Raw genomic sequence first — 16,859 nt, forward strand, 5'->3', positions numbered from 1 at the left:
CGGTTCAGCAGAAAAAGGCTGGGGATCATGGTTTCTGTTCATTTTGATTATTGTTTTTTTTTAAATAAAAAGTAGGAAAAGTACATTTACAATGTTGGGTTTCAGGGGTGACTGGTGCCTCCTGAGTCGGGAGGGGCACAATTTGTGGGCATGCCCAGGGATGGGCCAAAAGCTCCATATCCACACCTATACTACTGCACCATGGCTTAGGGGCCCCCCTGCCCAACATGCTGCTGGCCCACGTGGCAAAAAAACCTGCCCCATCCTGAGCAGTGCTGAGTTGGGGACCAATCTTGGGGGAGAGGGAGGACACACGCCCCCCTGTGCCTTCCCTACCAGTCTTTTGTGTTGGGTTTATTATGACATTGGTGAAATTACCATCGATAATATATCTGAAATCTGACATATTCCTGCTCCTGAAAACAGTAATATGAGACAATTAAAATTCTCAACTTATGCTACTCTCAGCATCAATACAATTAAGACCTCCTCAGACTACTTTAAAAAAATGTGTCTTTTGTAGTAACATGCTTTATTCAATTTTACAAGAAAAGAAGGAAAAATATAGTAAGATATAAAGAGAAATCTTATTAGAAAGTAAATTGTACATCATGCCTTGCTAAAACAGAACTTAAACTGCAGGCTCTAATCTTGTTTAATGATGAGAATAAATTTCCAGGTATACCACAAATATATAAAGCAATAAAATCCAAGGATAAAATTTTAAAACTTAAGTCACGCTTCTAAATCCATATTCAGTCACTCATATATAAATTGACCTGACTTCAACAGCATTGAGCACCCATAAATCCCAAGTGAAAGAAACAACAACATTTCTGTAGTTTGAAGGCTTGGTGTTATATTTAAGACTCTTGTTATATTTGTTATATATTTATTTTTAAATCCCACAATCTGGTAATCTTTTTTAAGTGCCAGCTCGCCAAGCGAGCTCATATGAAGCTCCAACTCTCAGTTCTGAGAAAGCAAAGGCCAGATATATAGGTGCCTAATGATACAAATAGTCACTCACTGGAATTTTCAAAAGCACCTTGGTGCCTAACTCCCAATGGTTTTTGTGTGAGGCAGGTGCTTAGGGGCTTTTGGGTACCTCAGCTCTCAGTGATTTCAATGATGGCCACAAACTCATGATTACAGGAAAGAGCTTGAAAATGGGAAACTTGAGGTTCAAAACCCAGAAGGCAGATAGGAAGAGTCCAACATATATAATTTTGTTTAAAAAGCCCCAACAACATGACTTTAGGCACACTTCTGAATGCTTCAGGATTAGCAATATTGAAGATGTCCGAGCTACCTTTCCCCCAACTTGATTTTCTTAAATGAAATAATCACTCTTGTTACATTACACTTAAGATGTGATTGACCAGTTAATCGTGACTTAAGTTGTTGCCTTGCCACACATTAATGCAATTAATGGCTTTTTAACAGGGGACCCTAACCCTGTTACCCAAGTGAGGGGAAGAGAAAAGGAGGAACAGGAGCTGGAGTCATGGGTTTAGACAGGAGGGACCCATGTCAGGGAGCCAAGGTCCTACTCCTTTAAGAAAATGGAGCGGCATTAATCAAGAGATGAGACATGCCTGTGGACCATGAGATGAGGCAGGCATTTGGCTGGTGAAAAGGGCCTGTGGACTCTTAAGCCCTTGCCAGAAGGTGGGCAGAGGGATGGAAAAAAGGAAGAAGCCTGGTCAGTGGGGCAAGAAGATGCTCTGATGCTGTGCCAGTTGTTGTGTATCAGAGACCTCAGAGGTCCAGATGCTATGATCCTGGGAGGAGTCACAAACAGTGGTGGTCCAAACCCTCCTGTGACATTTGTGTATTCTGGGTGAGAGGACTGCTACTACAGTGGTCACGATCCTTTTTCTGTTTTGTTTCCTTTTGTACTCTAGGAAGAGGAACGTTTTAGAAAGGTGACAGCCTATGTTTTTGTTGGAGTTAAACCAGGGGGCTGAGAGTGGCTGTCTGGGAATGTGCAGAGGTTATAGCGGGGCGTCAGTGAGGCACAACAAGGCTTAATGCCTGCCAGAGCAGGGCATAAGCTGGAGATGGTTGTAGGCCGAGAGAGCCAGGGGCCTGCCAGACACGCTGCTGGAACTCAGCGTCCACAGCTGTTGGGGCTGAGAGTCCCCTTAATTGCAGGACTCCTGGCCTTAGCTGCTTATCGTGCATCCCCATGGTGGGGAGCCCCTTCAGGTGACAGGGCTTTCAGCTGCAGGGGAGACCCTGCTATAAGTGGAAATTAAAGCATGATAGCAACCAGTTAAAAGTCAGTATACATTTCTGAGGTCTAAACCAATTTTTTTTGCAAAAACAAACAAACAAACAAAAAAATATATAAAAAAAACTGTACCTCTAACAACCCATCAAGTGACCACTGTGGTTCACCTGGCAAAGCAAAACATACTTTGACAGTTAAACTATTTTAGTCCTGTTACACAGTTTACACCATGCACCCATAACCATTCCAGTGCTTTCACGCATTGTACTCTTCAGACAGTTTGCCTCTGAAAAGTCTATGCCAGTCCCCCCTCCACCACATGAGGTCTGCCATTTCTTTCCCATCATCTTCTGTGTTTCTGTAGTACCAGTACATTTCACACAGCCCCATCTTAATACAGTCCTGAACTGTGAAGTTTGAGCCAAAAGGGCAGGTTAGCATACCCCACTTGAATACGCCAGATGCACTCAGTCCCCTTCAGTGCTGATTCTTTTCCAAGTCATGGTGAGCCACTGCACTGAATGCATTTCACCTTTCTCTTCATTCTCACAATTTAGCTGTACCTTTCTTTTCCATTTCCAATTATTCCTGTGTTTTCACCAACCTTAAATATCTCTAAAACATTACCAAACAGGGCTCCAAACAGTTCACCCCAAATCCCTCTGCCACACCTTCTCTCAGACTGTGGCACATTATGTAGCAAACCCCTCCATGAGGTGGAGCTGGACCATGTTGCCCTGTGCCTCATCGGCATATAAATTATGGAGGATTCCAGGACTCATGACAAGAACACCCAGTTCCAGTCACAAGCTGGTGTTAATTAGCACATTGATCCTTTGTGGGGAGGGTGGGTATTTGTATTACACACACACAGTGAGCAGTGCTGAGCTCCAGGGTCACCACTGGCTTGTAACACTGTTGACTCTGCTGTGGTCCAGTCTAATGAACAACATGGTAAATTATGAATCTTTTGGCTTTAGACTGATATCATGCATAGTTTGTACTATATAAAAGTAGGTATAGAAGTGCTGCTTAAAAGTGTGTTTATGGAGTATCTGTGCTAAAAATTACAGCAGTTTCAAAAGATGAAATGAATTATTACAGGCATATTTACTTCAAAGTCAGTGTTTTCAAATTTGCCCCACATTTCCATGTGTTCACAGAGAGCAGGATTGGATCTAAGGTAGGTGGGGAAGAGGCTGCAGGGAGGGAAGTTGGGTGGGTAAGGGTGGAAGGCAAGGGGCCCACCTGATCCCTGGAGATTTATTTTCCCTGCTGCAGCAATGGGAGGGGGATAAATTCAAGGCAAACCTCCAGTAATTAGAGTCAATACCTGGAAAATGAGAACAAATTTATACATTTATAAATAATAGAATTTAATTATTGGGAGGTCACCTTTATATTCAGAGTCATCGTGTATTCAAGTAAATACATTTAGATATGCATTTAGATATAACTTCCTCTTTAGGCAGCTGAAGCTACTGTTCTGACATCATATATTCTCATCTTCAGTATTTTATTGTAATATGTTGGTCAGCCAACTTAGAAAATAGATGGTGTCATTTGGAAGAGAGATAAAAACCCTCTTAAAATACCTGCCAAGAATAGGAATGAAGTTAGCCCACATGTTTCTCTTCTATAGTGAAGCTTCGGCAAGTTCCGCTATCAATTCCTCTGAGACCATGACTATGAATAGTATTTGGTTTTCTTGACTTCTTTATTGCAGACAAAAAGATATACAATAGCCATGGATGACTAACTCTAGATCTTGTGGGGGGGGAAGAGGGTACATAGCCAGGAACACTTTTGGTTCACTTCCAAAGGTTCTTTCCTTTCCTTACAAACCTGTATTACTGAGAAGCATTTTCAAAAAAGTGAAATATTTGCATGATTTCTAACATCCTTGTAAAAATGGTAAAATCATGACAACTAATAAGCATATTTCATAGACATTAGACATTAGGCCTGGAAAGGACCTCAGAAGATCAAGTCCAGCCCCCATAAATTTGTTAGAGTTAACATAAAAGAGGAAAAAATTAACCATTCATTGTTAGCTTTGCAGGATGTACATTCATCCACAGTTGAAAAGTATTTCCAGAAAACACAGACATAAAATCTCCAGCTTAACAGGAAAGGACTAATTAGGCACATTTACACGAATTGCTTACTGTGGAGCTGACTAATTAGCTATGCAGTAACTGTTGTGTGTCTACATGTGTACCCCTATTAGGCTGGAATAAACAAGTTTACTCTACAACTGTGCACTTGTAAATACAAGAGTGTAAAACTCTGCAGCAGTGCACTTGTAGATGCTGCCCTGTCTGGGTGGGGCACAAGGGTTCTTCAGTGCATGGGCTACCTGCCACCTAGTCCCACACCAAAGCACCCTTGTGCTCCATCCAGCCCCTCCACAATACATTCAGCCAGGTCAGAGGAGCCGTGGGCTGGCAGATGACCCCCCAATCTCCCTGCTCCCTCAATGTGCTGTGCTCCTGGGTGCCCAGGAGCAATAAACTCCACAGCAATAAGCCCTGGAGTTTATTCATATGCAGTAATAAGCATGTTTAGCTATAACCCATTTTAAAGTTCACAGAAATGTAGCTTTTTGTAATGTTACTATCTCTAACCAAAGCACAAAGCTCTTTGTTTACAAATTTTCTACTTCCTCACTATGTTACATAAAAGCTTCTAAAACAAAACAACTTCAGCCCCTTCTCAGTAGGCTCATAAGGTAATTGCAGAACACTCCATTCTTGACAAATGAAAGATCTGCGTGGACAGTGTACTGCTAACAATGAGCTTTCACACATTAAGCAGTAAGGAACTATATTTGTGTTAGCGGAAGCAGAAGTCTCTGGTAGGAGGCATATTGTGCATCGTTTGAGTGGCATAAAAAGCCCATTGCTACTTGTCTATTGCCATAATGTATCATAGCTTAAGTTATACCCACACACGAACACCTTGGACATTAGTTAACCACATGCCTACGTCACAATGAAAGGAACTCGCAGTCTTGTGCTCAAAACAAAAGCCTCTCTTATTCAAGACATAGAAGATTCCTCACTGCTTGCTAGCATAACTAATTTTTATCTTGGTATGTACAGACAGTCCATCTCATACACTTGAAAGAATTGGATTATGTTGAAACAGAGGTCAGTATATACAAGCTTTTATCCATCCCAAGGTAAATCAACATCATCCAAAAATAAAGTCTGAGTAAAAATCTAATAGACTTCACTTTGCCAGATGCGCAAAAAGGATCTGGTCAAAGTCAATTAGAGATTTCAGAGGTGACAAGTTTGCTACGTCCAGCTGGGGGAAGAGAGCCCTATATTCAGGTGCATAGTAACATCACATAAAGGGAAACTCAGACGAGAAAGACAAAAAAATCTGGTGGTAAATACAGTCAATCATTGTTGAAATCAAGACTCTCACGGTGGGGGCTGGATTTTAGAACACTTTGCACACACACTGGGTGCATCTACATGTGCAAAAGCTCCAGAAACAGTTTACTCCTGAGTAAACTACTCGAGAGTGAATGCTTCTGGGTATGTGTCTACATGTGCAAGTACACAGGAACAGATTTGCTGCTCTTAGCAGCAGACTGATCCTGCTCCCTACAGCCCTGCTACCAGCAGCCAGGGGGAGCTCTAGGCCAGAAGACAGCCGTCTCCTAGCAGGGGCTTGGACATTGCTCCTTGGCCCCAGCAGCTGCCTGCTGCCGGGGTGGGCTCTGCCATCAGAGCCCAGGCAGGAACAGTGTCCCCCTGCCCCAGGAGTGGGGAACGCTCAGTCCCCATTCTGCGACTGCAGTGCTGGGGCTAGAAGTTCCTTATTTCTCAGTCCAGTCCCTTCTGTTTGTGGGACCCAGACTGGGAGATCCTTATCCAGGGTTGGTGCTGGGAGATAAGGATCTCTTAGCCCAGGGTCCTGTAACTGTGGAGCCTGGGCTGAGAGATAAGGATCTTCCAGCCCTGGCTCGGCAATCATGGAGTGGGGGCTGGGAGCTTCCTGCTGTGACGCCAGGGGGACATTGTCTTTACTCAAACTCCAAGGGTGGAGCCTGCCCGAGGAGTAGGCAGCTCTTGGGGTTGGGGAGCTATCTCCTGCCCCCTGCTGCCCAGCTGACTGGGAGCACATTTGCTCCCGGTCAGATGTCTATATGTATGCTACTGCGCAGTTACTAACCACAAGTAAATTTGCTACTTGTATTTGCAGGGGGCAAATTTACTTATAATTAGAGCCAATTACTGTGCAGTAAGGATCTGTGTGTGTAAATATGGATGCTTCCAGCTCAGTAATTACCTCTACTGTGCAGTAAAGTGTTTCATGCAGATGTGCCCACAGCGGATCAAATGCATTGTTAGGACGGACACTGCCGTTCAGAATCTCTAAGATTTTTACACCTATGGAGTCTTGTTGTCGGAGAGAAAGGAGAATGAATAGATAGGAAAACAGATTTGGGAAAACATTAAAAGGGCACGAAATATCCAGCCAGAGAGGCAACAGGAAAATCTGTGGAATTATGTAAGCATTACTGGTAGGCACGTATAAATTCTTCATTTTCCCCCATGAACATGATCTACTCCAGATCTGGCCCCACTACAAATAGAGAATCCTCCCAACAGCAAGGATTCCAATTCCTAAGATATCTCTAGGCCACTGTAGTGACAGCTTACCTTCTTCAGCTCATCCTGTATGCTTTTGCTGTTTTCTTCTGATGACACACTCTCCTTCAGGTTCTCAGATTCTGTTTGAGGCTCTGACTCCTGTTCTTCACCGGAAGATGTTTCCTTGTCATTCATCTTAGCAGCTAGGTTAAATAACCTGGATTTAAGCTCTTCCTCCATAGGGTCTGCTTTGATTTTATCGTGTTGATCCTCACTGCTTATATCACTTTCTGATAAATCTTCAAAATCCTATGATGGAACCAAAACAGTAGAACAATAGAAATAAAACTCAGAGTGAACAAATAAAAAAAAAATCAAACTGATTTTTACCTAAGCTATGTTGAAGTTTGTAATTCATACAAATACATTTATTTTTTCAGGAAATCTGGAAAGATACCATGGTATAAATCTCTGGACAGTTAGATTTTCAACTTGGTATAGATGTGCAGCATGCCTATGTTTCAGCACATGGACTTGATTATTTTTGCTCTCTCCTATTTTACATGAAAAAACACAATAAGTACATAAAAATTAACTATTTTTTTTTACAGGATAATCTCCTCAGGCTTGGGATGTAGATGGCTGCCACAACAGATAGGGACTTGAAAATGTACATTAAAATATGAGCTTTTCCAAAACAGCAGTTTCTGCAGAGTGAAAATTTATTTTTTCCACATGGACTTCCAAATCATAGCTCTGAGCAAGTTGAGTTTGTACATGAAGAATGGATTCTCAAATGTTTTCACTCTGCTCAGTGCTACTGTAGATTTGTAATGTATTTAAAATGCTGGTTTCCTTAGAACCTTTTCATCCATTTTTTATTCCCTCCTCTTGTTCAATCTACCTTGGGCCAAAGCCTCTTTCACCTTTACGTGCTTACAGGGCACATGTATAGCTGTGCAAGTGCAATTTTTCACGCTGAAGTGGGTTTAAGATTCTCTGTCCATTTGTGGCAGAATAGGGCTGTTCAGGTATGCACATCTCTCTCCTTTTTTTCAGCCCCAAGCACCTGCCTAAGGAGGGAGAAACCCAGGTACTAGGCTCCCCACACACTGGGGGGGATCTCCCACTTCCCAACAAAATGTTCTAAAACCACTGGGCCAGGGACTGGGCATTGCCCAGAAAACTCTCCAGGTTTTCTCTGGAAGCTGGCCAACTGGGCAAAGCAGGTGAGGAAGATACGTAGGGCTAGGAAGAAGTAAGCAAGAGGGAGGATGGCTCAGTGAGATGGATGCAGTCTTGGATAGAAGGAAGGGGCCCTGGGTTCTGGTTCTTTCTTCTGGCTCCCACTGGCTCTTCTGCACCTTGCATTTAATATTTGTTGGACAAAATGAATAAACAGCAGTAGGATAGTCCGTCTATTCTATTTTATGGCCAGGGATAAAAGGCAGGTTGACCCTCTCTTCCCATTTCTATTTGCTGTTTTTTGCACCTAAAGTTTTGGGACATACATACAATTATGAGTTTACTTGGGCAATTCTATTCCATTCCTGGTCCTAGGCAGCCTTTCAAGAGGAGACTAGATAGTCACCTTGCTGGGGTCACCTGACCCCCAGTTTTGTTTCCTGCTTCGTGCAGGGGGCTGGACCCAGCGATCTTCTGAGGTCCCTCCTGGCCTTACAATCTATGAATCTATGAATGCTGCCTTCTAGGCATGCTGAGCAAGATAGCATAGGGCAAACTTACCCACACAAACGCAAATAGAATCCAAATTGTATATAAGTGCCCCAAACAACTCTCATACTGCTATAAGGTGTGTAAAGGTGAAATAGGAGGTAGTCCCTACATAGCATTTTCTCAAAGGGTGCTTATGAGGTCAAATTCCAATAGAAACGGTAAGGGATAAAGAACCCGTTCAGAAAGATTTTGCTTTTTGATTGATAGTTCTATCATGGATGGCACTGACATATTGTATCAACTGAATATGTTGATCAGACCATCGGTTGATATTTACAATTGATGTGGGGGTGAAATAGAGTAGCTAATTGTTGCATGCCATTTTAGAGACACAAATCTGGATTCAAATCCTGGTTAGGAGCTGCAGTGGACATGAGAGAATAGTACTCTCCATGTACAGTAATACTTCTTGAACACGTTTATACTACAAAGCCATCACATCATGTTCTACAGCTGCCTGGCTCTAATAAAAAAAAAGGTATTGCCTATTAGGACTGAGCACACCCAGTGTCAGGGCCTTCAAGAGAACCTGATTAAATGATAACAAGCTGGTAGAATTACACCCTTGTATTCAGGGCCAACAAAATCATATTAGCCTTCCAAATCAAGAACTTGATTGGGGTAAGATTGTACTTAAAGGTTAGTTCCTGGTTGTCCACATCCAAAGTCCAATGAAATCTGTGGATGTTTTTCAGTTTTATGGGCTTTGGATGATGACCTAACTGAAAAAAGGGAGGTAGCTAGTTGTGTTAGTCTGAAGAAGTCAACCAGGGGCTTTTACTAGGTGAAAACCAGGTGTTCATAATGCTCAACAAAGACAAAGCAGTTTGTAGCTTACATGAGTGGGCAGGAAGAATTAAAGACTGTAGTGAGCACAGGCTTTAATTAAACACATTAGCATATGTTGCAAGCTGCCTTGCCATTACTTTGGCCTTGTCCTAGCTCCTTTGCATTAAGAAACTCCTTTTTTTTTCCTAGTGAAGACACAGAAGCACCATACTGAGTTTGTTGAGACCATGGATGCAGCTGTAGCTGCTGGTCATCTTTCTATCTATGCTCCACAACTACTTCTTCATTATGAGCAAGCTAGGTATTTTGTAGTTCTTGTTTGCATGCAGAGAGAAATATAACCCAATGCTGTAAACTTAAATCACCATGATTTTGCTACTGGTAAATTCCTGAGCATTCAAACACAGTTAACAGTGAACTGTTTGTAAATGTCATGGTTTATTTTTCTGGATTATGGATTTTTTTAATCAATTAAGTTTAGGTTAGATTAATTTGGGGTCCTTGTCAATTTTTAAAATTAGAAATAAGATTTCTAATTTTACTGTGAATAAGCGCATGAACAAGCCAAAAAACTAGTTGGGGTGGTTCAGTAACAAACCCATATTACGCTGTGACCTATTAAGCAAAGAAACATAAAAATGACCATTACTTCACTGTAGGACACACAGAAAAGAAGCAGCTGTTCTTCTTGTAAATAGCTAAGGTCAAATAATACACTCTACACTGCAGGGGTTCTTAACCTTTTTCGTGCCATGGACCCCTTTGGTAGCCTGGTGAAGCCTATGGACCCCTTCTCAGAATAATGAGCGTCTGTAGACAGGAAGACTATGATCACGTGCAATCTAGCGACTGGTCTAATAACTACTGTAATTTTGAAGTAGTAATGAGCATAAACTATATTTTGAGATATCTGCAACAACCGTAACGTGACATGAAAATATCTGTAATTTCTATTGGTGACAAAGTCACAGGTACTGCTAACACTACTGTGATTTGTTGCCTACATTCATAATTGAAGGAAATGCTAAATTTCAGTTAGAGGTTAATGAAAATAAAGACATAATTTTTTTCCCATCCAAGTTCACAGACCCCCTGAAATCTACCCATAGACCCCTTGGGGGTCCGTGGACCCCAGGTTAACAACCCCAGCTCTACAGGTAGGAAAGTCTGGGGTTAAAAGGCCCATATTTTCTGTAAATAAAGCACAAGCGCCATCTAGTGGAATGATTAAAGAGTAAACCCTGTATTTCGATATCCAGTTACAGGGACTAGTCAGAGGTACAGACAGTATGTGGAGCTAAATGGTAGGAAGACTGTAATTAGCAGGTGATGCCATTTTATAAAAGCAGTAGCTGTCTTCAAAATAGAAGCAAGTGTCATTCATATAAAGCAATTAAGGTATTGTACTTTCCATCGTGTGTGTGTGTGCACGCGTGCGTGCGTGTATATTATGGAAAGTGCAGTTCCTTAATATACATCACTATGGATTCCAACTGCACTGAACTATGGAGACCTGAGGAAGGGCACTTTGTGCCCAAACAGTGCTACCAACAATACAGTTTGCCCAGAAAAGATATCCCAAAAAATCCTTGCCCCTTAGACAATTCTCAGACTCCCTCTGGGAGTCTTTGCAGTGACGGGGGAACCTTGAGGTGACTCTGCCCAGCCACAGGAGCTGTGCAGTGCAGCGATGCACCAATCTGTGTATCTGTGGGAGAGGGAGGCAAGTGTGATGAGCAGACTAGTGCTCTCCCCCTACTCTGGGCACTTGAAGAGCATCACCCTGTATATAAGACATTTCATCTGAATTGCTCAGTCTCAATGGTTTAGTTTGAATCAGGGAATTACTTTTGCAATTGCATAGAGGTCTGCCATTCCTCTACTCTCATTTTTCTCAGGAATATAGACTAAGTCTGGATGGTTTGTCTTCTTACTCTAACTCATACTGCCAATCCCCTGGATCATTTTCACTGCCTTCCACTAGAATTTTCAATCCTAGCTACATCCTCTTTATGAATGTTTTATTAGAATGGCAATGGCCAGTCTCCTTGGTCTTTCTCACTGGTGATTTATCTACAATGGTTTTGTGTTACTCTTTGCTGAAGGGTATGAGCAGCTATCAGGAGTAAGTTTAAACTATACAATATGTTTTGCATTTCTTTGCTCCTTCCCCTGTGTCTTGCTTCCCTCTTTTGTACTGTAGGACAATCTTGCTACTTTAAAAACATTGCCTTTGTGAAGGTGATTCAGGGCTAAATTTTGCCTTTGCCTTGGTTCTCTGACAGGGGCAAAGAAAAAACAAATAAACGATTTTTGCCTTTTGCTTTATATCTTGTGGGCTCCTTGAACACACTGGAGGGAAATTAAAACCATTGGTGAAAGACACCTGAACGAAGCCTGAAGGTTATTTTCTACACTGGCTGGGATACTGAAGCATATGCTATACCTGCTGCTAAAGCATGCAGCCCAGCGTGCCAACAGGCATCCTGTTCTTTGGAAGCATGGACCTAATCAGGGTGCTCTGCTTCTTGGTACTTCTTGCAGAGCAGCAGGGCGCATGAAGGTCAAAGTATATCCCTGTGCATGCACACACATACACATTTTCCCTCTTGTGCATGCATTTTAATACTTGTAAGACAAGTAGAAAGGGAAGGAAATAAAATTCACTGGCTTTGGCTCTTGCTAAAAATAAATAGAGCATGCCTGGAAATGTACCAGCAGGGGATGTCAATATCTGTCTCTTCTTCCAGAGGGGTAGAGCAGATGCAGAACATGCTAGCAAGAAATAATTTAACCAGTATCCTCAACATCATGAAACACTAGGATCCTGTTAAAAGGTGGGAGTAGATGAGCAGATATAAAGGTTAGACATAAAGGTAGGTAGTATAAACCAACAAAAGAAAGAACTAACAATCATTGGTTCGTGAATCTAAAGGGTACAGCAGATTGCCTGTCTACTTCCGAAGTGAAGAATAGGGGAAAGGAAGATTTAATTCCTAAGGCAGCTGCACTATCCTGATGCATTAGAGGATGTCCCAGCCATGGGATTCACAAGACAGAATATCAGTGAGCTACTTGATCCTCAGTGAAGGAGTAAAGGCCAGCTCAGCTTTCCATTCACCTTGTCCAGGTGTTCAGGATTGTAATAGTTGCTATTTGCCTCTGGGGAAAATCAGATCCTACATCGAACTTCAGTCACAGCACTAGGGCATGCACCAAGCAGAGGATTTTTCTGGTTACACTGTTATTGAATTAATTTAACAAAGTACAGAGAAGGGCAACCTAAATGATCGGTGAGTGGCATGGAGTAGTTGCTGTACCAGGAGAGCCTAAAAAGACTAGGACTCTTCAGTTTGGAAAGAAGAAGCCTGGGTGGGGATATGATAGAAGTCTATAAAATCATGAAAGGTGCAGACTAAGTAAACAGGGAATGGTTAATTGTCAAGTCCCAGAATACTAGAACTAGGGGGCCCCCACTGAAATTAGTAGGTGACAGGTTTAAAAATAAAAACAGTACTTTTCTAAGTAACACACAGAATCAACAGCTGTAGAATTCATTACCACAGGAGGTGGTGGAGGCAAATAGCATAGCCATGTTCAAAAAGGGATGGATAAATTCATGGACAATAAATCTATTAATGACTACTTAACAGAATGGTTGGAGATGTTTTGTCTCGCATCTGTAAAGTCATAATTGTGGATACCAGGGAAGGTACTGAATAGGGGGTATCTAGAGCTATCCAGCTCAAAGCTCTGCCTCTATCACATCTACTTCAGCCACTGCTTTACATGATGCTGGGACAGATAGACCATTGGTCTGACTCAGTACGGCTCTTATATTATTAACTTCCTTGTTATAAAAACTATCTTTTGTGGGGAGAAAAAAACACTTTGCCTGCTTCTGTTCTTTTTATATTCATACCTTAGATGTTATATTCTGCCAATTACCTCTTCTTCCTGAGCAATTTTCTTAAACAAAAGCAGTGTATAAAAACACAAGGATAATCATACATTGGGAAATTAAAACCAGACATTACCTGGGCTATATTTCAGTAACTGCCCATTTGCTTTTACATACTTGCCCATAGCAATCACCATCAGTTACCTCCACTAAAAAGTCATTCACCAACTGTTACTACACAGAAGTATGTGAAATATCTCAGTTGTTTTCTGTTCTAAGAACAGAGAAAAAATGCAGCTTCATCACATGCCACTGCTTGTTAACTGCTGGCAAATTCTCATTTGTACTGGTGACCTGTATGTTGAACTAATGAGTACTGTCATTATCCAGTGGGTGACTGGAAAGAGGAGGAAGCAATGGCTGTACAGCGCAGACCAATCATAGTTTAAGTAACACACCTTCTTTGTACTACATTTAATTCTAATAAGCCAGAAAAATAAAGATATTAGGAGAGCTCCCCATCCTTTCTATGCTTAGCATAGTTGTAAGTATGTCTGAGCTGCTGTTGCATACTTCCTCCTCCTGCAGCACAAATGTAGTTACCTGATTTGAGCTCACATTCTTGTGAGTTTTTCCATGATGCTTTCCTTCGCACCGTTCTTCTGAGACAACTTTGCTTTTTCTCCACCTTCTAGACCTCTTTTCTAAGTCATACTGGACTTCCTCAGCCTCACTGCTGTCTGAATACTCTATACTGGATGTCTGTGGATTGAAATTTACATCCAGTTCTCCGTGCAAATAGGTTCTTTCAGCTTGGGACTTCTCACTTTGAGATCTCCTTTGCAGCCAAGGAAGCTGGCTAGATCCTCCAGCTTCTCTGGAAGAATTTACTGAAGATGTTTCCGAGTCAGAGTATACGGTCTCTGTGTTGGTACACAGTCCTGAGGAAGGGGAGGTGATTGGTTGGTACTGATCATTGCCATAAGCCCATTCTGTGTTGTACTGGGAATCAGTATAATAGCAGTCCTCCGACAACTGCCTTGGTCTCTGGCGCAGCTTGTTCAAGGCCACATTCCAGTCGTAGTCATCCTCGCTGTCAGAGCCCATCTCATCATAGGCAGACACAACACTAGACTCATTCTCCAAGGCTTTGAATACCTGGCTCTTTGGTTTGGCAAGCATTCGAGGGAGGGGCAAGGCGACATTTTGCAAAGCCACCCAGTTTCCATCGGTGCTGTGTAAAACAGGAGGTGGGCCTGTGAAATTAAAACAAGAACAACCCCCCACCCCCAAGAATTATTTTATTACTTCAGTGGGAAAGGCTGATTTGCTTGCTTCAGATTCAAATACAGACTTTAGCAGAAGCTGCCCACTTAATTATGGGAGCAGCACAGAAAGATGGACAGAAACTTGGGCTATGGTGGCTATCAGGGAAGGTAATGAACAGGGTCTAGATACAGCCAGCTCAGTGCTCTTGCTCTAAAGCACCCACCCCTGCCACTGCTGGAGACAGGGTACTCAGCCACTGGTCTGACCCAGTATGGCACTTCTTATATTCTTAAAGACATGAATACGCAATTTGCTACATAGATTCCATATGCCTTGAGTCAGGCGCCTAAAACAACCCAATGTTTGGTGCACATTACCTGCACCACTTCTAGTTGCCTTTCGAGTAGCTGCCTTAAAGTGGCACTGTCTCTGGATTAATTTGCTCTGCTTTCAGGAGGATTTACTAGTCTTTCTGGAACACTGCATGAACATGAGTATACTGCTGCTGGCTCTGAAGGTAACCTATGACTACCACCTGCAGCAGAAGTATTACAGCTACATTCATATAGCACCAGATAGTGTCATGTTATGTCCTCTCAGGAAACAAAGCAAAACACAGACTGGTACTGTGGGACCATTCCAGGAGTGGACCTGACTCAGCTGACCGCAGAATGCATTCAATTTTCGGATAAAAATCCAATTTCAGGGATACCAGGACATAGCCTTGAAATTTGAAATGGTCTGAAAAATTTGGGAGAGTTAGTCACTTTCACGAGGGATCATATGAAAATGTTTTGTTTAATCAGAAGTCATCACAGAATTATAAAATATATAAGATATAGGATCCAAGGTTATGCTACAGGTTCTTCATTTGAGGCTAAAGTTTTAAATTTCAGAAAAAAAAATATGCAAGAAAAGGGGTCTATTTATCAAAATGTTAAGGCTTAAACAGATTCAAAATTCATATTCCACTTTCTACTGGATGTGAGAGAGTTTTTTAATGTAGTTTGAACATCTGACAGGTTTATTATTCATACTTCCTATAATAGCTGTAAACTAAACAGTGTGGTGAGTTTACATACTCATCTTAACACTTTGAATCAAATTATGCATCTTATGCAGATTCCTCTGACAGGCACAACTGTTTAGATAAATGGTTAGAAGGACACAACATATAAAGTACAGGTACAGTATTACTGTTCCAAATGTTTAAATTTTTCTCCCAAATGATAAAACAGCTTCTGGAACATTCATATTGTTATATGGGAATAACAGGTGCCCCCAGTTTTATGGTTGTAAATATTTGGAAGTCAAGGTAATGATTTTTTTTTCTTATTTGACACTGCTGTTCGCCTATTAGAGGATACAATTATGAAATAAATATGCAGTATAGTAAATATGCTTTGAGGTTTGGAACAGTTTTTCCCTGGAGCATAAACAAACCTAAAAAGAAGAAAACAACCAAAACAACAACAAAATGATAATTAAGCTTCTGAATTCTGTTAAGGATTTTTTTTGTGTGTATTATTTATTTAACTCTCCTTAGCCCATTTTCATCCCGAAATTTCATATCAATTCAAAGAACTGGATTAATTATCCCAATGAAGTCAGTCACACTCTGGCAAAAAAAAAAAAAAAAATATCAAACAATTTTTTCACCCTTAAACCCATCAAGTGATTTTTGCAGCTCTATTCCTGCTGATGGGTTTGGCTACTCCATGATTAACTGGCTAAGATCTGTATAAGCACTGCCTAATATTACTTCTTCACTCTCTCTCAAAACACATGAAAGATCATGTCAATTCACAGGTTGTACCTGGCCCACAGAGCTGCCATCCAGCCCATGGGGCTCTCTCCATGGCCATGTGTCCACAGCACTTTAAAGCAGGCTAAATGCTTTTACACTGCTTTAATGGTGTCGGTGTTTGTACACCTTGGTGGCATATTGCGCATGAATTCCAGCCACTGTAGGAAATTCAGCAGCGTAATGCACCTTAAAAGACTTGGGGCGCAGCTAAACAAATTTCCTTAGGGAGTTTTAGTTTGCTACCCTACAGCCACAGAGTGAAGCACCAGGCTCCGTGCAGCTCCACAGCTCTACGGGAAGCCCTGCAGGCAGCCTGGCAGCAGCCTGGGAAAGCAGGCTCGACCCAAGAAAAGTGGTGAGCCTGATCTCCACCCCCACCCCCTCCCCGGAGCCTGCCTGCCTGCCTGAGCTGCATGGGGGCCCGGTGCTATCCTCTGTGGCTGCACTGCCCGCTGGGACTGCCCAAACCCAGTGCCTGTGGGCGGGTGCCGCTGCTAGTGTGGAGGAAGC

The 16,859-nt window shown here is 42.0% G+C and overlaps 1 protein-coding gene across 3 annotated transcripts in view; it reads right to left on the reverse strand.

The window, feature by feature from the left end:
- Window positions 1–16,859, reverse strand: part of MYRIP (myosin VIIA and Rab interacting protein) — a 403,309-nt gene that overhangs the window by 42,914 nt on the left and 343,536 nt on the right. For all 3 annotated transcript variants that reach the window (XM_019537529.1, XM_019537520.1, XM_019537510.1), the window contains exons 10-11: window positions 13,877–14,529; window positions 6,916–7,155 (exon numbers count right to left, since the gene is read on the reverse strand). In XM_019537529.1, the coding sequence (XP_019393074.1) occupies window positions 6,916–7,155; window positions 13,877–14,529 (893 nt within the window). The remainder of the gene's footprint in view (window positions 1–6,915; window positions 7,156–13,876; window positions 14,530–16,859) is intronic.

Source organism: Crocodylus porosus, unplaced genomic scaffold (genome assembly GCF_001723895.1).
Source record: "Crocodylus porosus isolate Cpor-Errol unplaced genomic scaffold, CroPor_comp1, whole genome shotgun sequence".
NCBI lineage: Eukaryota > Metazoa > Chordata > Crocodylia > Crocodylidae > Crocodylus > Crocodylus porosus.